A 24,716-nucleotide genomic window follows, 5' to 3' on the forward strand; every position below is an offset into this window, starting at 1 on the left:
CCCCGCCCCCAAAGCGCCGGAAGTGGAGTGTGGAGTCGGGCTGCGCGCTGACCGTGTCTGCGGCTGCGAGCCACACCGGTCGGGGGACGCTTCCCGGCAGCGCGGGCGGCCCCGGTCCCCTCGGGCTCCGCGGTCCGGAGGGCACCATGGACGACAAGGGTAAGTCGGGCCGGGCAGGGCCGGGGCCTGCTGGGCTTAAAGCGGAGCCACGCAGGGGTCCCTCCACCTCGCACGCCCAGGCTGCGCTCTGCGAGAAGTCCCTTTCCAAGCTTAGGCTGCTCGTCTGGATGCGCTGCTTCTAGTGGCAACTAAATCACTCTCGCGGCCCCTGTATCCAGGGGCTGGGTCCCTAGGGTATCCCAGGCCTTCCTCTCCCGACAGTTTCCAGTGCCCTCCTCCGAAAAAGGGACACTTGGGCCAGAGGTGCAGGTCTCGACCCCAGTCTTGATTTCTTCATATGTAAAATATAAGATTTCCTGCTTTATTGGATCTAGTACTGGATTTTTTTTAATGTTTATTTTCTTGAGAGAGAGACAGAGCGTGAGCAGGGGAAGGGCAGAGAGAGAGGGACACACAGAATCCGAAGCAGGCTCCGGGCTCTGAGCTGTCAGCACAGAGCCGGGTGCAGGGCTGGAACTCAACAGTGAGATCATGACCGGAGCGGAAGTCCCACGCTTCACCCACTGAGCCACCAGGCGCCCCTGGAATTTTTTTGAAAGGCATATTTGATGTGCAGGTCTAGTGGTTATCAAGGTGTTTTACTAAGTGAGGTACAAGAGGAAACTAACATGTATGATACTTATCATTTAAGAAAATAAGGGGGGGATGGACCTCTACATATACATGTATATATGTAAGCAGGTGAACAGGCTTGAATTAGCATAGACTGTCTGGAGAGGTTGACTCTGGGATTCTCCCACGATGTGGAGTCCAGGTCAAGAGGGAGGATGACCTTCCACTATCATTTGGTGGTGCTTCAATTTTATGCTGTTATGAACGGATAGCTTTCTCAAAACGAGAAAGAGAGCTTGTAAATACTAAAGTGTATTCCCATCAACATTTATAATGCCCCTGAAGCCAAACATCCTGAAAAGAAAGTCTTTTTAGAATTAGTTTGCTTCTAAGTGAAAACCTCTCTGCTCTTACATCCTGCTAAATGAGTTTGATGAATTGCTTTTTTTGTCCCTTCCCAGAGCTAATTGAATATTTTAAGTCCCAGATGAAGGAAGATCCTGACATGGCCTCAGCAGTAGCCGCCATCCGGACTTTGCTGGAATTCTTGAAGAGAGATAAAGGTGAAGAGGGTCGGATTCGAACACTTTGGGTGTTGGGAAAGTCTTGTAATGACTGTTAGAAGGGTAGAAAGTGAAAATGTGTGTGGCCTTCATAAGGTGCTGCAGCTCCAAGCCCAGCTTCTCCTTCATTTCAGTCTTCATTTTGTTTTAACATTTATTTATTTTGAGAGAGAGAGAGAGAGAGAGAGAGAGAGAGAAGGAGAGTGGGGGAGGGGGCGGGGGGGGAGGGGCAGAGAGAGAGGGAGACACAGAATCTGAAGCAAGTTCCAGGCTCCCGGCTGTCAGCACAGAGCCCGATGCGGGGCTCAAACTCATGAGGCTTGAGATCATGACCTGAGCCAGAGTCGGACACTTAACTGACTGAGCCACCCAGGCTCCCCTCAGTCTTCCTTTTAACCTGGAGAGAGCCCTCCAGTCATCATTAAATGGGTCCCCTTTCAGAAGTGAGATGAACTTTGAATCAAGAGTGACCATGTTTTTTTTGTTTTTTTTTTTTAATTTTTTTTTTTTCAACGTTTTTTATTTATTTTTGGGACAGAGAGAGACAGAGCATGAACGGGGGAGGGGCAGAGAGAGAGGGAGACACAGAATCGGAAACAGGCTCCAGGCTCTGAGCCATCAGCCCAGAGCCTGACGCGGGGCTCGAACTCACAGACCGCGAGATCGTGACCTGTCTGAAGTCGGACGCTTAACCGACTGCGCCACCCAGGCGCCCCAAGAGTGACCATGTTTTTTGTTTGTTTGTTTCTAATATAGTTATTTATTTTGAAAGGGGGTGGGGGCCGAGGGAGGAGAGAAAAGCCCAAGCAGATGCTACACCACCAGCGTGGAGCCCAATGCGGGCCTTGAACCCATGAACTCTGAGATCATGACATAAGCCGAAATTAGACGCTTCACTGAACCACCCAGGCTCTCCAAGAGTGACCATGTTGTAACAAGTCAACCATGAAGCTTAAATCATAGCAATAGCTCAGCTTTATAAGTGTTTATTGAGTTTCTGTCATATGCCAGAATTTGTGCAGTTGCTACAAAGAATGCTACAGAATAAATTTTAGTATGAGTGTCACTCATTGTGATCACCTAATTCAGGCATCCTACATGTAAGTTTCTTGGTATAACATGATATCTTGTATAAGCAAAGTAACAACAATAAAGTGCCTTCTTCCATGTGAAGGGCTGGCCTAGAGACGTGTGTCTAAGATGACCTCTGGAGTCTTCCCATTGTACCTGCAGTAACACGCAAACACCTAAGCCCTGCCTGAACCGCCTCGCACACCTCATCTGCCACTTCTGCTTACGTTCCTTCCAGGCCATCCCTCACTAGACTGTGCTTCAGCCCTGGCGGCCTCTCTCTGTCCTGTCAAGTTTGTCCCCATCTCAGGGTCTTTGTGGTTAGAGTCTGCACCTGTAACCTTTCCTGCTGGCTCTTTATGTGGCTGGATCTTTTCTTACTCAGGTCTCAGTTTCAGTGGCCTCCATTCCAGGGGCCATCCCTCTTAGCTCTTTCCAAAGTAGCCCCACCTTTCTCATCATTCTGCTTTTCTCTGTCCTTGTTGGGTCTGTAACTTGTGTGTTTCTTTGTGTGTTTGTTTACCGTCTGCCTCTTCCACTAGAGAGGGAGTCCCATCAGAGCAGGGACCCTGTCCGTCTGCTCACCGATGTGTTTCTAGCATACGGGATGCGTTCGGGAAACACTGGTTGAATAAGTGAATGAATCACAGACACACCAAGGGGCTGTGATACTTAAACGAACATCGCCTTCCTCGTGTGATCAATCCAGGGGAGACCATCCAGGGCCTGAGAGCAAACCTCACCAGTGCCATAGAAACCCTGTGTGGCGTGGACTCCTCTGTGGCCGTGTCCTCAGGCGGGGAGCTCTTCCTACGCTTTATTAGCCTCACCTCCTTGGAATACTCGGTAAGCACTGCCCTCCTTGGGTTACCTTTCTCCTTCTTTGTTTGGCTGCAAATACTCTCCTGGATCTTGCCCTTCCCCTCATTCTGCTCCTTTTTTCCCAGGATTACTCTAAATGTAAAAAGATCATGATTGAGCGGGGAGAACTTTTTCTCAGGAGAATATCCCTATCGAGAAGTAAAATTGCAGATCTGTGCCATACTTTCATCAAAGATGGGGCGGTGAGTAGATTTCCGTGGTGTGTGGTAATTGGGAGCAAGGATCTTGGAGTTAGACTCCTGGGGTAACATCCCTCCGTGCCACTTACTTGCTGTCTCACCTTGGACAAGTTACTTAACCTCTCTGTGCTGCAGTTTTCTCATGTTAAATAAAGGTAGTAACAGCACCTACCTCAGCAGGCTGTTGTGGGAGGAGGTACTGAGATGATCGAAGGACTCTGTACTATGCCTGGCACACAGCAAGCACTACACAAATGTGTAAATGTGGTTACAGAGGCCGTCCTGTTAAACAGGTGGAGAAAAACCCTGGGAGAGCACGGATGATTCTTTGATTTTAATAGGATGTCTCGCCAAAGAAGCATTTTCATTACTGGATGTGTACTAAATCAAAATTCAGTCCACACATAACAGCTCTTGGCACTGGGTCATCCTGATGTGAAGGTGAAGGTGAAGGTTAGCACTAGCTTGCGATAATGTCCGTGAGTTCGTTTCCAGTGCTGTTTCAGAGACACAGAGCTGCCAGGTATAGGTTGAGCGAGGACAGGAGCTGCAGGTTAAGCCAGTCCCCGGCAAAGGGGCAGTAAAACTTTGATGACGTCTCTCCCACGGCGTCCCTCTTCTGCCAGCCAAGCCTCCACGGACCATAAAATCATTTACTTGCATTTTGACTCTGAAATCTTGTCCTCGGTTTTATTATCCCCTTCCCAACCTTTGAAGTGTGTTATTCAGTAAACGATGTAATAGCAGCGAGTAGAGTTTGTACAAACGCCGGTTGCAAACAAAGCCGCTTTTGCTTGAGTGGAGGCAAGATTACAACTGCCTCTCGCTGAGGCCTTCTCCTCCCGCCAGACTGCCCCCCGCACTCAGTATTCGGCAGGTTTCGTTTGCTCTGGTGTGTTGGAAGGTGTGATACCCACCTGCATCCGTGCTGATTTAGACTAAATTCAGAGCAGAGCTGCCCACATTTCACTTTGCGGATGAACCACCTGGGGATCTTACTCAATGCAGATTCTGATTCAGTAGGTCTTGGGGGGCTGAGAAGCTCTATTTCTTACAGGCTCTCAGGAGGCCCAGAAAAGAGCTACGGTGCTATATCCTTCCCTTTCGCATATACAGAACCGTGTAGTCTGTTGCCTAGAACACAGGTTAAGCGAGCGTCTGTACATTGTATCCGGTCCACAAATGGGTTGTGTTTACCCCAAGTAGTATCTATAAACTAAAAAAAATTAGCCAACGCTTAAGTCTTGGATTTTCAAGAAAAATCGATGATCTGGCAACAGGAGGCCCGTTGTGACCCCGTTGGAGCTTGGTCTCTCCTCTTTGCCGCTGGCCCCACCCAAGCATGTCTTCATGCGACCTGCCTGGTGCCTGCGGGCCTGAGTGTGCAAACCGAGCCTTAGAAATGGGAAAACCGGCCCAAAGGAACTTAACAGAACCTTCAGATAGAAAGACTTGTGTCTTGTGAGCCACACACGGAGGCTCCACCCTCCCGCACTTGCTGTGGCAAGAGAGGGCCCACGATACATGTGCCATCAAAGATCTCCTCTCCACCTACAGTTGACTTGTGGGAAAGGGTACAGGGAAGCCTCAGGGTGCCTGGAACGTGCATTAGAGGGGCAGAGAGCGTGGGTGATCACTGCAGAGCTTGCCCTTTTGACAGAGCTTTCTCGGTCCACAGCGAATATTAACTCACGCCTACTCCAGAGTGGTCCTGAGAGTTTTGGAGGCAGCAGTGGCGGCTAAGAAGCGTTTCAAGGTGTACATTACAGAGTCACAGCCTGATTTATCAGGGCAAGTATCGTTCCATTTGGTTATGTGCCGAGCAGTCTTTTTTCTTTTTTTTTTTTTTTTTTTTTAGTGTTTATTTATTTTGGGAGAGAGAGAAAATCCCAAGCAGGCTCCACACCGTGAGCACAAAGCCCGACAGAGGGCTCGAACTCATGAACTGTGAGATCGTGACCTGAGCTGAAGTCAAGAGTTGGATGTTTAACAACTGAGCCACCGATGGGCCCCTAGCAGTCACTTTAAAGAGCAAACTGAGGATTCACACCCGTGTAGGAAGACCCAGAACACGCCCCCCCCGCCGTATGCCAGTTAGTCAGCATTGCCTTCGCCTGTGCCTGTTCCTTGTCCCTGAGGGAAAATCCTGTGAAATTGCAGTCGGCCATGGTACGGGATCCAGGGTTTTTATTTAGTAGTCAGATCAAAGGAACAGCAACCAAATACGTCTGCGGAAAGATTTGTATCAAGGAGTAGATGATTCACATCTCTCTCCAGAAGATAATTAGAGGAAAAACTTAGTCCTTTTTTTTCTGCATTTGTATCTCCTACTCAGAGTCCCCAAGAATGTAGTTTTCGTAAAACATACTTTCTTCTAAAGAACCCAAATTCTTGTTTCCTTAGTCCAGAATCTTGGGATGTGCCCCTTAATCCGTGAATATGAGCGGCGTTTCAAGCCAATGTGATGTGTTGTCCAAATTAAGTGATTCATCATACGCACTATGGGACTTTCTTGGACTCTCTAATGTTCTCAAAATGTCATTTTCCAGTAAGAAAATGGCCAAAGCTCTCTGCCACCTCAACGTCCCTGTCACTGTGGTCCTAGATGCTGCTGTTGGGTAAGTTCCTGTCTTCCTGACCACAGTTACTTTTCCTCACCCACCCTCGGGGTTGGCTTGGAGCAGGGTTTCCTGATTGAAGGTTTGCGTCCCATTCATAAAACTGCATTGGGCAATGTGCTGCTTCTGAATTGATGGCTGCATGAGACCAGCAAGTTCATGATAAAGTCTTGATAGTACATGCAGAAGACAGAGCTGTAGAAAGTTGTGGAGAGTGGGAGTCGCTTATGTAGTCTTAGGGTGCACTTTAAGAACAAGGTGCAAAGGTTGGGTTAAGGCCAGCACACGTAATCAGTGCTCCCTCTTCAGCAGGGGTAGGCTGTCCTCAGTGGCCCTCGGGGCTTCTTTGACTTACCCGTGCAACTTCACTTTTAAAACTAAGGACACATTCTGAGCACTGACAGGGTACCTCACAAAAGAAAACAGGACTGATAATCTCTTGGAAAGAAAACACATAAGGCAGATGGTTAAGGCAATTAAGAATGCGTTCAAAGTAAGCATTTTGAGGAACTGTACATAATTGTACATTGTCAAAGATAAATTGACCTTCACCCTACCTGAAAGGGGTTTTTTTATAAATTTTTTTTTCATTTAAAAAACATTTTTTTTTAACGTTTCTTTCTTTTTGAGAGAGAGAGAGAACGCAAGCAGGGGAGGGGCAGAGAGAGAGAGGGAGACCCAGAATCGGAAGCAGGCTCCAGGCTCTGCGCTGTCCCCGACGTGGGGCTCGAACTCCCGAGCCGTGAGATCATGACCTGAGCTGAAGACTGAGGCTTAACCGAGCGAGCCACCCAGGCGCCCCAGAAAGATTCTTGAATTACATAACCTTTTCTTCCAATTTCAGACCACCACAGATTTTAAAATTGTTGTTCTGTTCGTATTGAATTAGATCAGAAAATCGAGTGGCACACACATAGTGAGAATCAGTCCTGGGTCAGTTACCGCCCCCATACGTGTATGTGCGCTGGGTGGCAGCGTGCGGTGCACGTTTTACCGTGGGGGGTGTGATCACGGCGGGTTTCCACGCCCCGTGGTGGCAGAACTAGTAAGAGTGCCAAGGGTGTGTCTCGGGCGAGGTGCTCTTCTGAAGAAAGTTGTTATGAGAGGGGCTTAGTGTGCTGAAAATGGAATATTAATGTCGGTAGGTGAGGATGCTAACAGCAGCCAAGAAAATAGAGCAATTATTTTTTTTTTTCATTTCTTCAGCTACATCATGGAGAAAGCGGATCTTGTCATAGTTGGGGCTGAAGGGGTTGTTGAAAACGGGGGCATCATTAACAAGGTGAGAACATCGCTTCTCCACGGTTCCTTGCTCCGGGCTTGGAGAGGTCGCCAACCTACCTGCTGGCGGCATCGGGTGTTACGGTTCCCTCATCCAGTCCTGTTTAGCCTGCAGACTTGACCATTGCATCAGACGGTTTCCCGGTCCCCCGGGGCCACTGGAGCGGCCAGAGTTTGGTCACCTGTCTTTGATCTTTGTAAACCATGAGAATGCAGTTCATCTTTTCTCAGAACATGTTTTAATTGGAATTGGGTTTGGCTGCTTGTTTTCCAATTGGGCATATTGGACATCGGTGTAGCGTGGTGGTAACATTTCTCTATCCGTTGCTTAACATGGAAGGATTTCATAATTTGTTCCACGCGCTGTGTGGTGAAACATATGGGACATAAAGGTTTCACGCGTACGGCTTGGAGGCGTGGCCTCACTTGGCGTGATGTTTTCCAAGCGTCTGTATTGTAGCGGGTGTCAGCGCTTCGTCCTCCTTCACGGCTGCGTAACGTCCCGTCGGTGCGCAGACCACGTTTGCTTATCCACCTGTTCACGTCCACTTGAGTTGTCTCTACGTTTCAGCTCTTGGGAATAATGTCACTACGAACGCAGGTGCACAATCATCCGTTTGAGTTCCTGTTTTCAGTTCCGTCCGGTACATACCTACGATGGAATTTCCGGGTCATACGGTAATTCTCCGTTCAGCTTCTCGAGGACCCACCAGACTCTTCACGGCAGCCGCGCCATTTCGCCTTCTCCTCCGCAACGTGCAAGGATTCCAGCTTCTCTCCGTCCTTGCCAACACTTGTGTTTTGTTTTTTTATTCTAGCCGCCCCAGTGGGCGTGAAGTAGCATCTCATGGTGGTTTTGACTTGTGTTTGCCTAAGGACTGAAGACCTTGAGCATCTTTGGGGTGTGCGTCTGACTCTTTGTGCATCTTTGGAGACATGTCTATGTTGTCGTCTTTTTCTTTCTTTTAACACTTATTTTTGAGAGAGAGCGTGCATGAGTCGGGGAGGGGGATAGAGAGAGGGGGACAGAGGATCTGAGGCAGGCTCTGCACTGACAGCAGAGAGCCCTACACGGGGCTCGAACCCACAAAGCACGAGATCGTGACCTGCGCCAAAGTCGGACACTCGGCCGACGGAGCCACTCGCGGGCCCCTATGCTGTCATCTTTGTTTAAAAGATCTTTAATTCCAAAGCCAGAATTACATGCATTATGTAATATATCACACACCTCCAAATGTGCCATAAGATCTCATCCTTCTACGTTTTCTCTGACTCTCCAGATTGGAACCAACCAGATGGCCGTGTGCGCCAAAGCACAGAACAAGCCTTTTTATGTGGTTGCAGAAAGTTTCAAGTTTGTACGGCTCTTCCCGCTAAACCAGCAAGATGTCCCAGATAAGTTTAAGGCAAGAGTTTGTTGTTGTTGTTGTTGTTGTTGTTGTTGTTGTTGTTGTTTTTACCTATTTGAAGGGGTATCTGAGTCTAAGCTGAAACCTTTGGGGAAAAAGCACTGTAAGAGTGTTTCCGTAAGCTACTGTCCTCCCGTCACATTCTCCGACACCTCGGATGCAAAGATCAGTTGTTGGTTGAACTCAGAGTCAGAGAGATCCGTTTGTCCCCAGAATTTCTGTCTCTCGGTCTCTCTGACACACGTGTGAAGGGGCTGTAAGGAGGCAGGGAGAGCGGATGGTTGAGTCCAGGCTCGGCTCCCGTCTCCACCACTTACAACCATGTGACCTGGGGCACATGCTCTCGTTTTCCGCCCTGAACTTCAGTTACCTGTGAAACGAGGTGCAAGTGCCATCTGGCAGCGTTACGACAGTTGGGAGGTGACCCAGGAGAAAAGCTCAGCACGTGCTGGGCACAAAGTAAGGTCTGTGTAAACGGTGTGAGTTGTTATCGCGAGAGGTTTCGAGAAATGAAGCCAGCACCCCCAGTGAGGGCAGACGCGGTTTGGGTTTTCGTTAGATGAGGCTGGTGGCCAGTAGGCCGCCCCCTCTGGCTCACCCCTGCAACTCCGCCCTCCTCACCAGGGCGCTGCGCAGCCGGCTTCTCGCGTTTTCGGGGCGCTCCTTCAGACGGTAGCGCACCGGCTGCTCGGCCACGCCCACGCCGGTTCTGAGCCCCTCGTGGGGGAGACCGACGCACGCTTTCTCTCTCCTCAGTATAAGGCAGATACCCTGAAGTCTCTGCAGACCGAACAGGATCTCAAAGAGGAGCACCCGTGGGTGGACTACACGCCTCCTTCCTTGATAACACTGCTCTTTACAGACCTGGGGGTGTTGACACCCTCAGCGGTCAGCGACGAGCTTATCAAGTTGTATCTGTGACCGCTGGACCCTTCCCTGCTGGCGCAGCTGAGGCACTTGGGGCGGGGTGAGTAGCCTCTTGACCCCTTGGTGAGTCGGGCAGAAACTACGTTTTTAAGATTTTATGTGTAAGTAATCTCTACACCCAACGTGGGGCTCGAACTCACAACTCCAAGACCAGGAGTGGTGTGCCCCACCAACTGAGCCTGCCAGGCACCCCTAAAACGGAATTTTTTTTTTTTTGGTGAAGACTTACAGACTAAAGATCTAAAACTTCAAGAATTGTTTATTCATTTCAGCCCCATCTAAAATGTGTTCATAGTTCCCGTAAAACCCAACCTGAATTGCGCTCGTGGTTTCCAGGCACCTTCCAGAAATACAAATTAGATTACTGGCTACTTATCCAGTGAAAGACCTGCCCAAGCCCACCTCCCTTCTTCCCTGCACTCCAGACTGATTTGCTATAAGCATCAAAGAGATGCAGGCCTTCCTGTGCAGCCAGGCGCCCCTTCAGGAACTAACAGCTGCCCGGGACACACATGACGTACGGCGCCTCGTGAGAAAGGCTAGAAACCGTGTTCAGTTCCCATCAGGCTTCCAGCGGTGAACACGAGCCAGGGACTGCCATCCCCTCGTCGGTCTGGGGGCAGACAGAATGGAAACCAGCAAGAGAACCCGAGGAAGGCAGAAACGGCATTTAGCAGGAGCATCCTATATGGCTCATCACGTATGAAGACCTTCCAGAACGTTTAGAAGCTGAAATTCTGCATCTGTGAAAGATGTGAATCTCCTTTAGATGTTGTTTGTGCCTGAACAGCTTTTTAAAATTGTACTTGGGGACAAATCGAGCATCTTTTCAAATAAATTCTATGAAGGGTTTTGAGACGGTGTTGCATCAGTACTGAGAGCTACCCGAGGCCCAAAGGTCCTGGCCATCTCGGTGAGGCCTCTGCAGCTTCAGTCACACACCCAAGACAGTCAGATGGAAGGAAATAATTTATTCAACACGAGGCATATTTTTTTCCCAGATTAGGATTTGCTTCTTTAGTTTTTCAGATACTCCCCCATAAAACAGCGGTGAGGACTATTCTTTGAAAAGAACCCCAGCAACATCAGCAACCCCATGCCGGTGTTTTGTACAACCCCTGAAAGAGATAACGAAAGTCCAGGGGAAAGGACACCCAGGAAGCTCAGATGCCCGAAAACACTAAGGAACCTTAAAAAGCCAAAAATCAAGTCTACCTCAGTATCTTTGTTAGAAAGTTAAGTATAAAATAGCCACAGAAAAATGAGCTTTAATTTATAGGCGACCCATCAAAATAAATATTGACATCTGTTATTTACACTCCGACAGTTACGCTCTTCCGTTACACTTAAAGGCCGGTGTGGTTTTAATACAACATCCACGAGTGTAAAACCCCCCACCCCCCAAGTCTGAACAGCTTTCTTGGATGTGAAGTTCCGACACGTAGCGAAAGCAGATGTGAGCCGTGCCGGGCCCACTGGCCGCATTCCCTGCACTCTCCCACGCTCCCCAAAGCCGGGGTCAGCAGTCAGGTTCCCAGGCGGGGATCCCCACGTCTGCTGTGGTGACTGTTCTCTTGCCGCTTGCCAACAACCCCTTCTCAAACTCTTCTTCAGTAATCTTGCCTTTCTTAAACTTTCTCAAGAGCCTCGTGTCATTAAGAAGTTCCTCCATGTCCTCGTCTTCGATATCAGAACCCTAAGGATAGAGACCAACAAACCACCAAATTCCTCAGCAACGTGTTCCCACCAGCAACAACACACTCTCACCCAACTCACAACAGGACAGAAGGATAGGGGAGCCGCACACAATTCCTACTAAAAGACATTATTTTGATAAAATTCATTCAGAATTCTCAGCTGGGTGTTTGAGACAGAAAACACACCGTACCTCTTCCCTCTTCCTTTTTTCATTCATTTTCTTCTTCTTCTCCTTTTTGGCCTTCTGCTTTGACCAAGCTTTATTTTTTATGAATTTTTTTCTCCCTTCATTTTCTCTTTTCTCTTTTCTCTGTTGCTCTAGTAGCTTCTGCCTTTGCTTCTCTCTGATTTTATCTTTGAATGGAATGGTGTCTGTATTAACATCTGCAGGCACAAAATCTGGAAACTGCTTTCCTCTCAGTTCTGGCATCTTGGGCATCCTCAGCAGGGCAAACCCTCGAGCAAGACTAGCAAAATCAAGATCTAATTAAACCAAAATATCAGAGTTAGCACACCCAAAATAGGATTGATTATAAGCACCAACCCAAGGAAGATGCCTAACAATGCAACTGGTTTAGTTTTTTTGGGTTTTTTTTAATGTTTTTATTTATTTTTGAGAGAGAGAGGCAGAGCACAAGCAGGGGAGGGGCAGAGAGAGGGAGACACAGAATCTGAAGCAGGTTCCAGGCTCTGAGCTGTTAGCACGGAGCCCAACATGGGGCTTGAACTCGTGCACCACAAGATCATGACCTGAGCTGAAGTCAAACGCTTAACCAACTGAGCCACCCAGGCACCCCCAATGTAACTGTTTTCTATCCAAATGATCTAAGGGGTCCATTTTAATTAGGATTAAAGTTACAGTTTTAGCGGAAAGGAATATTCAGCAGCCAGTTTATTCTGTCTAGCAAACCCTAGGAAGACTTCCTTTTGTTTCTTTTTAACTTTTTTCAATGTTTATTTTTGAGAGACAGAGCACGAGTGGGGGAGGGGCAGAGATAGAGGGAACACAGAATCTGAAGCAGGCTCCAGGCTCTGAGCTGTTAGCACAGAGCCCAACGCCGGGCTCAAACTCAAAAACTGCAAGATCGTGACCTGAGCCAAAGTCGGATGTTTAACCGACGGAGCCACCCAGGCGCCCCAGAAAACTTCCTTTTAAATGTTCAGAAAATATTAACCCTGTATATGCCTAAAGGTTTGTGTAAAACAAAGCAATTTCACATTTGTAATACTTGTGAGGCCATCACATTTGTAATAATGCTGAAGGAGACACAATTAAGTGCAGTCCAACTTACCCTTTAATCTGAAGATGAGGCCGCATTCGTGCTTGGCATATGCCTGGACGTAGGACACAAAGGCTTTCATGCCCTTTTCAAACACGGCTCTGTCAGCCAGGGCCATGGACTTGAGCTTTGGAAGGAGGTCTCCTGTGTTTTTCTGGAGTTGCATCTCCTGCAGGGGGCACTGCACACAGACAACATGCTCACCTCCTCTGGCTGGGATCCCCTCACCCCCATCAGAGCCAGTGCCAATAAAGCCAGAGGCAAAACAATTCATGGTAATCTTTAATCAGAGGCCTAGAAGCCCAAATTCGCAAGTGTTTTATTCGGTCTGAAATTTTGTAAAGAAAACTTTAAAATCGATTTTACATAACAATCCTGATTTCTGGTGGAAAGCATCCAACACTAGGTCTGTGTTCAGCTGGAGCCGAGCAGTGTGTGCCATCCTAACGGGGGGTGGTGCCGCCCCACAGCCTTTAAGCCAGCCAGGTCCCTGCACTCACGTCACCAGGCTTGCCACCCCTAAGCTAAGTTCCGGACCACGTGCCCAAAAACAAATTTACTAGGCATCCATCCCGTCACTGTCACTGGGCATTGTATATGGAAAAAGACCACTTACTTTTTGGTTAATTTCAAGGAAACTGACGTATGACTCTTCCATGGGAAGGAGGAACACGAGCGCACTGCCACCGTGGCCGATGCGGGCTGTGCGGCCACAGCGATGCACAAAGGCACTGTGAACACAGGGTGGGAACGTGATCACCAAGTGAGAACGGCAGGGTGCAGGCACAGGGCCGCCAGACCCCACGGCTCAGTCCCAACCCTACCCCTCGCCAGTGTCAGAAATACCAGAGCTGGCAGTCAAACAGACTGCAAACCAGACAGGATTCTGTAAGGATCCTGTAAGGACAGGATTTCTGTGAACTAGAAAACTGTTGCACTTACGCCCAGCTGATGATACAGTCCTAGTAGAAAATTGGGAGGCAAAAGTAGAGAAGAGAACAGAGGCCTTATGTAAGCCCTCCACCAAGAAGTAACAACTATTATGGCTCAGGAGTTCTGTTCACCCGCATTTTTCTATGTTTGGGAGAAAAACTGAAACTTTCACATGCAGTGTTAAGTATTATTTTCCTTTAAACATTCTATCACGTCCATTCATGCAAGAACTTTAAAAAGTATGTGAAAATAACCTGAAATGCTGCATAATATGGCATCACTATTTGACATGCCAGTGACGGTTCACCTGTTCGCCCGTTTTTGCTATTTAAAGCAACATTCTGATGAACATCATTATGTGTATCTTCCTCGGGATTCGTGGGGCCCGATTCCCCAGAGAGGGTAACATTCTGTCACACTGTACCTTGCGCTGCTGGGAGGGTCGTACTGCAAAACCCAGTTTACTTCAGGAATATCTATTCCTCGGGCCATGACATCTGTGCACACTAAAATCCCACTAGAAAATGAGAAAACACTGTTCTGAGTAAGGAGATCACCATCAGTCTGTACTGGCCTTGATGATGACAGGGACAGTAACACACAGGTTCCTGAATCTCTCACAGAAGCATTTGGTAACAACATTTTGACTTTTTCTTCCTCCTAAGAATATCTAGGAATTCACAAATTCCCAACCAAAACAGGAGGGAGGGAGGGAGGAGACAGTGAAAGGATTTTTGATTAGCATACTTTTATTTGAAAAGAAAAACCTGCTGAGTGTAATCCTGAAGTGCAACAGTCCGTTCTCTCTCTCTCTGCCTAGAAGAGTACTGTTAACAACACAACCGGGAAAAAAAAACCAGCCAGGAGGCTCAATGGTTAAGAAAAGCAGCAAAATGTTACTTATACACACAGAGTCAATTACGGTGACCAAGAGATGCGAGTGTCCCCCATGCAGTCACCCAAGGACAACCCACGAGGCTTCAGTGAATAGCTCCCATCCGCTCTCCACCCGCCCGAGTTATGAGAACCCATGGCCGGGTGCCAGGCCATACACCGGGGAATCCAGGAGGGCACACAACACTCAGGTCCCTGTTCTTACAGAGCTAAGACACCTCACGGGCAAGCTCGTGATACCTAAGGAGGTCAGTGCAGCACAGCATGACGGGTCAGGACGAGGACAGGGGCCCTGGGCTACACAGGGCAGAAGAGAGGATCCCAGGCCAAGAGAACAGCCCCAGCCGAGGGTGACCTCCGCGGCAGCTAACCCACCTTTGCAATTTGCGGAACTCCATGAAGATCTTGTTACGCTTATGTTTCATCTTCCCGTGAATGCACATGATCTTCACACCCTTCACCAGGGATTCCAGGGCCTTTCCATAGTATTCCACACAGGCGCAGGTGCTGCGGGAGGGGAGACCGGGCTCAGCGTCGTCGACCACCCGGGGCCGGGAGGGAGGCGGCAAGCAATCCCAATCCCTTTTGGGAGAATGGCTACCAGCATCATCCACATTGAGCTCTAAATCCGAAACCCTCTGGAGTTCTGACACCGAAACAAACCCCACCGTGGCAGACCCTGAGCTGGCCGCTCCAACGCCAGTCCCAGCAGCCACCTCCTCCCTCCCCGCCCTCTAACGAGGCTGGGACAGCTGCACACTCAGTTCCCCTGCCTCTCGAGGTGAGCGGCTGCCGAGGGGCCCACCTTCGGCCCATAAAATGAAAGCCCGAGTCAGCTAGGGAGGAGGGGATTCTAAGAAAGCTTGGATGTGAAGGATACCCTTCCACCTTCCTCTGCCTTTCCTCCTCTATCCGCTTTCAGGGCACGCAGGACAGCGGACAGGACAGTGACGGACAGACAGAACAAAAGGCCAGGACGGTTGCAGAAACACTGACCTCGACACTCCAGAGATCTAACCCAGTGTCGGGACCTGCCTAACCTCTGGACTTCTTTCTACAGGAGAAAAATAATGCCTCCTGTTCGAGCCACAAAAGTTGGGTTTTCAGCTATTTGCGGCCAAAAACATTCCTGAGAGAATTCCAAACCTTAGAGCTACATGTACCTAAATATTCTGGATGTGACTGAGCCCCAGATTCTCCCACCACAGCATCCAGAAGGATTACCTGAAGAAAATCAGGTGCTTTTCCTGCTTATGGTTTCGAAGAAAATGTACCAGCTGGTTAAATTTCTCATCTGCCTTACATACCTGCAAAATAAGAAGGAAAACCAATAAAATAAAAACAAATTTATTGACAATAATAACCTCCATAGCTATTTCCAGTTTCAGCCCTAAATGTTAAGGACTCTTGATTTCCTCCATGAATAGAACACACTTCTATCAGTATGTTAATCAGCCTACCGAGCTCAGAATAGATATCAGTATGCGCTGCTGACACATATAAGTCACAAGGTCGTGTAACTGAGAGACACAGTCATCTAACGCAATCATCCCCAGGGGCACCTGGCTGGCTCAGTGGGTACAGCATGCGACTCTTGATCTCAGGGTTGTGAGTTGAAGCCCCACGTTGGGTGTAGGGATTACTTACAAAAATCTTTTAATGCAGTTGTCCCCAAATCCCAGCATACAGACAGGGATCACACCAGCTATAAGACCATCTCCAGAGAAGATTTTTTTTTTTTTAAGTAAGCTCTACGCCCAACAATGTGGCTTTAACTCATAACCCCGAGATCAAGAGCTGCACGCTCTACCGACTGAGCCAGCCAGGTACCCCTTTAGGGTACAGTGTTTTTTTAGTGTTTACTTATTTTGAGAGAGACAGACAGACACGGTGAGTGTGAGCGGGGGAGGGGCAGAAAGACAGGAAGAAAGAGAATCCCGAGCAGGTTCTGTGCTTTCAGCGCGTTGCCCGCCGCAAGGACCCCGTGCGATCATGACCTGAGCCAAAATCAAGAGTCAGACGCTTAACTGACTGAGCCACTCAAGTGCCCTCAGGGTAGATTTTTGTTAGTGCAGATTCTTGGGCACAGCATACAGATTCAGTGGGTCTAGGACTGGACGTAAGAATCCCTATTATTTAAGAGCCCCCAAGAGATTCTGATATATCCCCGCGTTCAGAAATCACGGCTCTAAGATGAACACAGGTTTCCAGAAGGAATGTACAAAACTGGAAAGACCACCATGGAGACAGACTCCAGTCTCTCTTAACATAATCGAGCGCTCCATGCAGGCCCCTAAATTAGAGACATTTAAACCCATCTGTACGCATCCCCCCTATTTTTATGAAAACCAAATCCTCAGTTTGGCGTTTCTCCTCACACACTCAGGTACCTCGACATGCAGCCACGGAAGTGAACACGAGCTGGCAGAATGCGGCGCCAGCCACAGTGGGTGCCCAAAGCTACCGTTTATTGGTAGTTACTTGTACTGAGCACTGGCCGAATAACCTTCATCTGTACTGATAATAAATCCATCCTCGCCACAACCTGTGACGTGGGTAGCGCTGCAGCCTCCCTGGTACGGTAAGTGCATCTAGTCTCGTGAGTGAGGGCAAAGCCAAGATGTGCAACTGGCCGGCCTTGCCCTGGCACCCATCCTGACCACACGCCACAGAACCTACGGACCACGCCCTCTGCCTGGGAAAGGCCGGCCTCCTGACTTGACCAGCCCGGCCCAGAAACGCCAGCAGTGAGGATCACCCCCCACCTGGTGAGCCTGCCTGATTTCAACCCCACCTTCCGGGCAGTTGCCCTAGAGGCAGTGCCACGAAGTACCTTAGACCCCAGGCAGCATTAGGACTGAACTGCAGGAATCAGTAAGGAGAACGCCCAGTGCGCACCATGTAGTAGTTCTTCAGGCGGGAAGGAGTTTTCTGGGTGCTGCTGGCCGCCACGCCCTTCTCCTTCACCGAGATCCGCACGGGGTTCCGGAGCCCCGCTCTCACCAGGCTCTCCACCTCCTGTGTCTGAGTGGCGGAGAAAAGGCCTGTTCTCCTCTGCTTTGGCAAAAACTCCAGGATGGTATTTATGCTAAAAAAGAGGGCTCAAACTCAACCCCTCGTTTATCAGCATAATCAACAACACCACTTGATAACACTAAACATATTTTAAGACAGGAAGAGAAAGCATTACAGTGTTCACAGTAGACATTACCAGGGGATGAGACTATACCCTCATTTTTTTCAAGTTTTCTCCAATATGAACACATAATTATACTGCTATCAAGTGGAGCAGTTAAAAGGAGAGAACAAAGACAAAACTTTTGAGACTAAAAACCATTAAATCGTACATCTGAAATAGGTGAATTGTAGAACAGATGAATCATATCCCAAAAATGCTGTTTAAAACACACGCATGAACTTTCAAAGAAATCACGAAGGAAAATGCATCTTAAGTAGAACTGGAATTTCAGCTGTGTGGCAGACTCTGAAGGATCAAACCACCTAATAATCTGAAATTCAGAGGAGGCCGATAAAGGCAGTCACAGGGTGGTAAAGGAATTCCAATTTGCTCTCCTTTTCGCCCAGTATCGCCCGAAGCCAACGAAGCCCACAGTCCGGTACCTTGCCTCAAACCCCATGTCCAGAAGTCTGTCTGCCTCATCCAACACCAGGACGTCGAGGGACCTCACACAGCTGGCCAAATCCAAGCCCTCTGCCTTCCTCCGGAACATGTCCTCCAAACGGCCTGGAGTGGCCACAATGATGTTCCCACTTTGAAAACACAGTAATGTTTACCACACTCTCTGGATCTTGGGAATATCTGTGATCCCAAATCCCAAGCGTTATATACCCCCCCTCAGAAGTCGTGGAAGTTCCAGGGAAGGGAGGTGAGGCCCTGAGAGGGAGGACAGGGCTCAGAGCAGCAAAGCTTGGGGCCGTGAGGGAGGCAGTGAGGGAGGCAGATCAGGTTCAGAGCCAAAACCCAGGGCGGGGTCAGCAGAGGCCAGCCCATCGGCCACATCGGGCCTGTACCTGTTTTTGTGACGCCTCGCTGGCACACAGCATGCCTATCCCTTCACGTATTGTCTCTGGTGGCTTTCACGCCACAAGAGTGGAGCTGAATACTTGTGACAAACCCTGTGGTCCACAAACCTAAAATATTTACCCTCTGTTCCTTTACATAAAAGGTCTGCTGACCCATTACCTAAAACAAGTTATTCAACCACTTTCAGCCTCAGCTAACTCATCTATAAAATGAGAATTTTAACAGAATTAGAACTTTATGTAAAGATCACAACCTCAGACGAAAGGCCAAATGCAGCCCCAACCTTTCTGACCTGCAAGAAGTCTTTTTGGTTTTTTGTGTGTGTGTTTTTTAAGATTTTATTTTTAAGTAATATCCACACCCAACATGGGAATTCGAACCCACAACCCTAAGATCAAGAGTTGCAGGCTCCACCAACTAAGCCAGCCAGGCACCCAAAGAAGTTTGTTGTTGTTTTTAATGTGAATCACATGCCATTGGTTAACAAAGTCTGGAGCCAACATGTAAGAATCTGGAATTCCACATTGTGTTTTTTTAATTCAAAATCTGGTAATACTTGAGCCCAGATTCCTGCAAGGCAACTATCAGCTAGCGACGAGCACTCAAGCGTGTACTGGGCAGTTCCTGCCAGTCCCCACCCCAACCCTTTCACACGCTGATATTATCCTCTGACCCCTGCAGGAACTTGACTCTGTGACCCCTACTGAAAACCATCTCGTGGTATAGCTCGACAGAAGCAGTTCCTCGTCATTAAGATTCTCGAACAAATTGGCCACAAAACCTACCACTGCTCATTATAAACCTTATTCATGGTGGGACTGAAAAAGATTCAAAGGGCTGATGGCCACCACGTACTCAAACATTCATCTGTTCATTAAACACCTGTGTGTGCTCAGCACTGTGCTAGGCTCTAAAGATGCAATGCTGACCTCCAGAGCCTGGCTGGGGACTCGGGGAGCCTGGCCCATGCAGTGGCCTAGAAGAAAGCCGGGTCTGTGCAGCAGCAAGCGCATGGGAAGGCGGTGGCAGTGGAGAATGGTGGCCTCGCAAGCCCCTTACAAACATTAGAATCCTGCCTAAGGGCCAGAAGCCATTAAAGAGTTTTCAGTGAGTCACATGATCAGACAGGCATTCTGAAAAGGCCACTTCGGTTGCTCTGTGGAGAGTGGATTATAAGAAGGCAAGAGTAGAAACACAGAGCAGAAACGCACTGCAAGAGCCCAGGAGACAAGGTGGTTTAGATCAGAGCGGAAGATGTGGCGAGCGAGAAAAGCAAAGGGTTAGAGATGTGTGCTCTGGAGAGAAAATGCAAAGGATCCGGTGATGGTTACTGGGTGGGGAGGTGATGGAGGGGACAGTGAGGCAGGAAGGCCAACTCCCAGACCTTCGGAGAAGCGTGGGGGGGGGGGGGGGACAGATGACCGTGGGAGAAGCGCAAGGGGGACAGGTGACCATGGGAGAAGCGCAGGGGGGACAGGTGACCGGGAAACTCCAGGTGAGGTGCAGGTTTGGGGATAAAAAGCACCCATTTTAGACACGTTTGCAACAGCTGGGAGATGCCCAGGAGACGCCAGGCAGAGAAGAGGCTGCAGGTCTGAGCTCAGGGCAAGGTCAGTGACCACCAAGGGTGGGATGACACCACTTAGAGAGCCCACAGTGAGAACAAGGGCCTGACGTCCCATAGAGCCGGCCTGGGGAGAGTAGGGGCCATACCCTGACCTCGCTTCTCCTCTGCAGGGGTAAGACTCACTGAAAGGGAAAGGCTCATCCGGGCCTTATGGGAAGGAGCCAGCAGGCAAAATGGGAGGTTGGCCCGAAGAATGAAACTTTTGGGGGAGAGGGAGCTGCTGACGGAAGTGCTCCCAGTTAGGCCCAGACCATGCATGGCTTCCTCTTGGGTTCAATGCCAAAAACAAGCAAGAAAAGGAGCAGAAGCAAGCAAACTTACCCTTGCTCCTTAAACCTTTCAACATCTTCTCCAGGATTCCTGCCTCCGATCCAGAGAATCTGGCTAAAACAAGAAACAGGTCTTTGAGCAGGTCAGGCAAAATAACCGCCCATGGCGGACGGGGACGCTGCATCCAACTTACCTGAACTGTGGGAAGGGCTTCGTGAAATGTGCTAGGACCTCGTCTATCTGAATAGCCAGCTCTCGCGTCGGTGTGATGATTAAGGCTCCCACCTGCCCAGGTGGGGGGAAAGGACACAATCAGCAGTGCCCAGGGTCACACAGCTGAACACACACGCCAGGACCCTCCACTTCACAGAGCAGGGTCCCCAGAGGAACAGCATTTCCCGGGCTTCTTCAGCATCCGGTCAATTACTGCTCTGAATTACAGTCAGTTCGCAACATTCACAGCACGGACTTAGCAAACACTGAGACGCTGCTCCTGGGGGAAAGGCACAGTTATATGGTCGTGTTTTGTCAATCAGTACATAAGCTGGTTGTATGCGTGTTTCTGTTTAAAGACACCTCAAATAAGAGATAGTTGGTTTACCAACACTGAATTCACAGCCAGCAGCACCGGAACTCGTGCCTGAAGGAAGCTGCTCTAACACAGGTACTTTCTCCAGAAGGGCCATCCCAGCCTTCTTGTGCCCAGGAACACTCGACAGTGCTTTGGCGCCATGCCTGAGGCCGTCTTAAACATTCAAATCACCAGCAAAAATGCAAAAATCACAGCAGTAAATAGACTGGGAGAAAGACATCTCTGGATAGTCTGAGAGCTGAAACAAGGCGGCGGAGCGTTGCCCCGCTCAGACTCAGCTGGGAACCTGCACATCACGTGATGCAGATTTTTTGCTGCTCTGCACAAATTCATGAATGAGCAAGAAAACAGTGAAGTACTGATTTGGGCAGCCACAAATAAATCTTAACAGGCAGGCAAATTCACAAATCCAGAATCTGCAAATAAAGAAGACGGATCTCCTTTCTCTTCAACCTTCTGGCCAGCTTCTCGCAACCGTGAACTCTACGATGACCGAGTGAAAAACCAGCCACATGGCTATCCTCACCTGATGCTTTTTTAACTTCTCTTCCCTTCTCAGAAGAATCTCCAGGATGGGAATGACAAAAGCGAGTGTTTTGCCACTACCCGTGACCTGCCAAAGAGGGAGGAAGTTTGGTTGGCTTTTCCTCACGGTTCATGCTGGAGGGAAAACGGGAGGGCGGGCTGCATTTGCACAAGGTACTTACCGCCTCTGCAGCGACATCTTTATTTTTCATGAACAGAGGGATGGTTGCAGACTGGAGAGAGAGATGCAAAGCACCGGTTAGAGAATGCCAGCCTCCACGGAGGTGGCCAAAAGCCCTAGGAACCCAGCAGGTGGCCGGCGTCACACTGGACCCCACCACGATGCAGGCTCTCAGCAGAGTCCCCACAGGCACCCCAGCGGGGCTGGCTCAGAGGCAACACAGCAGCGGCGTCTACACAGACAGCGTGGAGGGGACAGCAAGCGGAGCTGGGATTCGGGAGTCCTGGATTCTAGCCCTGCCTCACCTCCTTTCCTCTCTGGACCAGGAAGGGTTTGAAGACACTGAGTTTCAGGGTCCCTTCCGGCTCTCAGGTCAAAAAACCAACAACGGTTCAAATCAACCCTCTCACGTGAAACACCACAGAGAACCTCTAGGTTTTGTGAGAAACCTCGTCCTGTGGTTTCAGCAACCAGTGGCCAAACCCAAAGCCCTCAGCTTTGAGGTCATCCCCTCCGGGACTCCACTCCTGGTCCCCAGGGCCTGAGCTTACCCATCACAGCACACGCAGGACTTTTCTAATGACCTCTGTGAAAGGGGTTCTCGACCCGGATGATTCCCATGCCCTCGGGGAACATTTGGCAATACCTGGAGACATTTCTGGTTGTCAAAACCCAGAGACAGGAGGGCGCACTACTGGCATCTAGTGGGCAGAGGCCAGGGAGGCTGTTAAACAGCCGACAAGGCCCACGACGGTTCCCCACAACAAAGAATTAGCCAGTCTAAATATCAGTGGTGCCGAGACTGAGAAACTGCTCTAGACTACTGACGTCCAGAAGAAACATGATGCGACCCACATACACGGTTTCTAATTTCCTGGTAGGCACAAAACGAAAACGAAATACGTAAAATGAATTTTACTAATATATTTTATGTAACCCAATAGATCCAAACTAGTGTCACTTCAACATGTAATGAATATTTTACCTTTTCTTAAATTTATCTTGAGAGGGAGAGAGAGCACGAGCGAGGGAGGGGCAGAAAGACAGAGCGGGGGAGAAAGAATCCCAAGCAGGCTCCACACCTAGCACAGAGCCAGACCTGGGGCTCAATCCCCCAACCCTGGGATCATGACCTGAGCAGGTATCAAGAGTCAGACACTTAACCGAGTGAGGCACCCAGGCACCCCCGTAATGAGTATTTCAAAAATTAACTAATGAGATATGTGCCATTCGTTTTTCATGCCAAGTCTTCAAAATCCGTTCTACTTTTTACAGCTGGAGCACCTCTCAGTTTGGACTCACCGTATTTCGAGTGTTCAACGGCCACATGCGTCTACTGACTAGCACAGACCCTGATCATCACCACTGATGGCAGAGACGGAGTCTACATTCCCAAGGCTGGGTGCACAGCACTCCCAAGCTTTATCTCCAGCTTTCCTGACATCGTTCCCAAGGATCTTATGGACAGCTCGACTCAGTATTTCAAAACAAAACTCGTCAATTTCCTTCGGAACCGGGCTACCTCTCCCAACCCTCCTCATCTCAATAAACGGTACCACCATCCACCGAGTACTGAAGACAAAACCCTCAGACACCTTCTAGATTCCTGTCTTTTGTCATCCCTACATCTGGTCCAACAAACCCAAAGCTATCTCAAATTTCACTTCTCGACATCCACGGCTTCCTCTCTACTCCAAGCCACCATCCTCTCTCACGTGACACTGGCCCCCTGGCCTCTTTGCTCTCTGGTCCACTCCCTGCACAGCAGTCACCTCCCTTCCCTTCCTACCTAGCTTCCCATTAGGATGGCTTCCTATGCACTTAAACATAATACAGACTCTTCCAAGACCCTGCACAACGTAGACCCTGCTTTGCTCGTCTCTTGCAGCACTTCCGATGCCCCAGCCAGATGCCTTCTTTCTGTACCTCCCAGGCCAAGTCTAGCCCCAGGGCATTTGCATCTCTTGCCGCCCCCAATCACCCCACAGCCAGCTCCTTCTCAATTATTCAGGTATCTGCTCAGTGACACCTTCAGAGAGGCCCTCTCTCACACTCCACCTTTCCTCCTATCCTGTACTTTATTGTCACTGTTACATCAGTGTGTTTTTGTCCCTTAGTAACACTTTCCACCAACTCAAATGCCTTTATTCTTCTACTCCTTTCTCCCTCCCCTGCGTAAGAAAATAAGGCCCATGACTGGAGAACAACACAGCAAAATCCCCAGAGCCTAGAAAAGTACCTGATACATAGTAGTAAGTCCTCAATAAATCCTTCTTTGAGTAAATAAATAAATTGGGCCAGGACCCTTCACTTAGTCCACAAAATAACAACCGCAGGTAGTATTTACTGAGCTCCCATAATGTGCCCGACACCGTCCTGTGTTAAGTCCCACAACGACCGTATGAGACAGGTAATTACTTGCCTCGTTTTACAGAGAAGGAAAAAAGCACAAAAGCATAGAGAGGTTAGGTCACCTGCCCCGGATCTCACAGCTAGAGGGGGCGGGGCCGGGATGCAGCAGGCACTTGGGCCCCGGCACTCGAAGGACGGAGGAGGGTAGGGCCCTGGCACAGGTGCGCTGCCGCCCCTGCCTGCCAGGGTCATTAACCAGCTCGGCAGCCCCCGAGTGTGGACCGCCTGTCGCCCCAAGGGCGACGGGTCCAAGACGCGAGACCTAAAGCTCACACCCACCGGCCGCGTCCGACTACCGGGGGGCCTGGCCCGCTCAGAGCCTCCCTTTCCCCGTCTGCCCCCGGCACACGGAGGACCCTTCTCCGCCCGGCAGCACCGGGTACCTGCACCGGCGTCATGTACGGGAAGCCCAGCTCCCGCAGCGCACCCAGCACCCGCGGGTGCAGCCGCATCGGCAGCGACTCCCAGGAGCCCTCCGTCACGTGCTCCATAGCGCGCGCCCGGCCGCCGCCGCCGCCGCCGCCGCCGCCGCCGGGATGCCGCCTGGGCGCCGCCAGCGAGCACTTCCGCTTCCGGAAGCCCTCGGGACGGCCGGGA

General features: G+C 49.7%; 2 protein-coding genes across 7 annotated transcripts; one reads left to right on the forward strand and one right to left on the reverse strand.

Moving 5' to 3' along the window:
- The first annotated feature begins 7 nt into the window (after positions 1-7).
- On the forward strand, positions 8-23,276 carry EIF2B1 (eukaryotic translation initiation factor 2B subunit alpha). Of its 6 annotated transcripts, none has more exons than XR_008422094.1 (10): positions 8-159; positions 1,194-1,295; positions 3,076-3,212; positions 3,314-3,430; positions 5,106-5,222; positions 5,981-6,045; positions 7,252-7,327; positions 8,607-8,732; positions 9,492-9,711; positions 9,892-10,518. XR_008422094.1 is itself a non-coding variant. In XM_053901943.1 (10 exons), the coding sequence occupies exons 1-9, from the start codon at positions 147-149 to the stop codon at positions 9,654-9,656; spliced, it is 918 nt and encodes a 305-aa protein (XP_053757918.1). In that variant the 5' UTR covers positions 8-146; the 3' UTR covers positions 9,657-9,702; positions 22,983-23,276. The 6 variants fall into 6 exon arrangements, 5 of the variants coding, with proteins under 5 accessions (XP_053757918.1, XP_053757919.1, XP_053757915.1 ...); XM_053901943.1 differs by lacking the exon at positions 9,892-10,518 and adding an exon at positions 22,983-23,276 and having other exon boundaries at positions 9,492-9,702; XM_053901944.1 differs by lacking the exon at positions 9,892-10,518 and adding an exon at positions 15,528-15,830 and having other exon boundaries at positions 9,492-9,702.
- On the reverse strand, positions 10,619-24,667 carry DDX55 (DEAD-box helicase 55). Its single transcript, XM_019467657.2, has 14 exons — positions 24,503-24,667; positions 21,709-21,759; positions 21,528-21,614; positions 20,603-20,694; positions 20,461-20,523; positions 18,089-18,238; positions 17,366-17,555; positions 15,692-15,774; positions 14,843-14,974; positions 13,998-14,090; positions 13,257-13,371; positions 12,653-12,821; positions 11,551-11,843; positions 10,619-11,358 (listed from the first exon to the last, which is right to left on the reverse strand). Exons 1-14 carry the CDS (start codon positions 24,608-24,610, stop codon positions 11,182-11,184), a joined length of 1,803 nt encoding a protein of 600 aa, XP_019323202.2. The 5' UTR covers positions 24,611-24,667; the 3' UTR covers positions 10,619-11,181.
- Positions 24,668-24,716: the final 49 nt, after the last annotated feature.

This window comes from Panthera pardus, unplaced genomic scaffold (genome assembly GCF_024362965.1).
Source record: "Panthera pardus isolate Hobbes unplaced genomic scaffold, ASM2436296v1 HiC_scaffold_15, whole genome shotgun sequence".
In the NCBI taxonomy this organism is placed as follows: domain Eukaryota; kingdom Metazoa; phylum Chordata; class Mammalia; order Carnivora; family Felidae; genus Panthera; species Panthera pardus.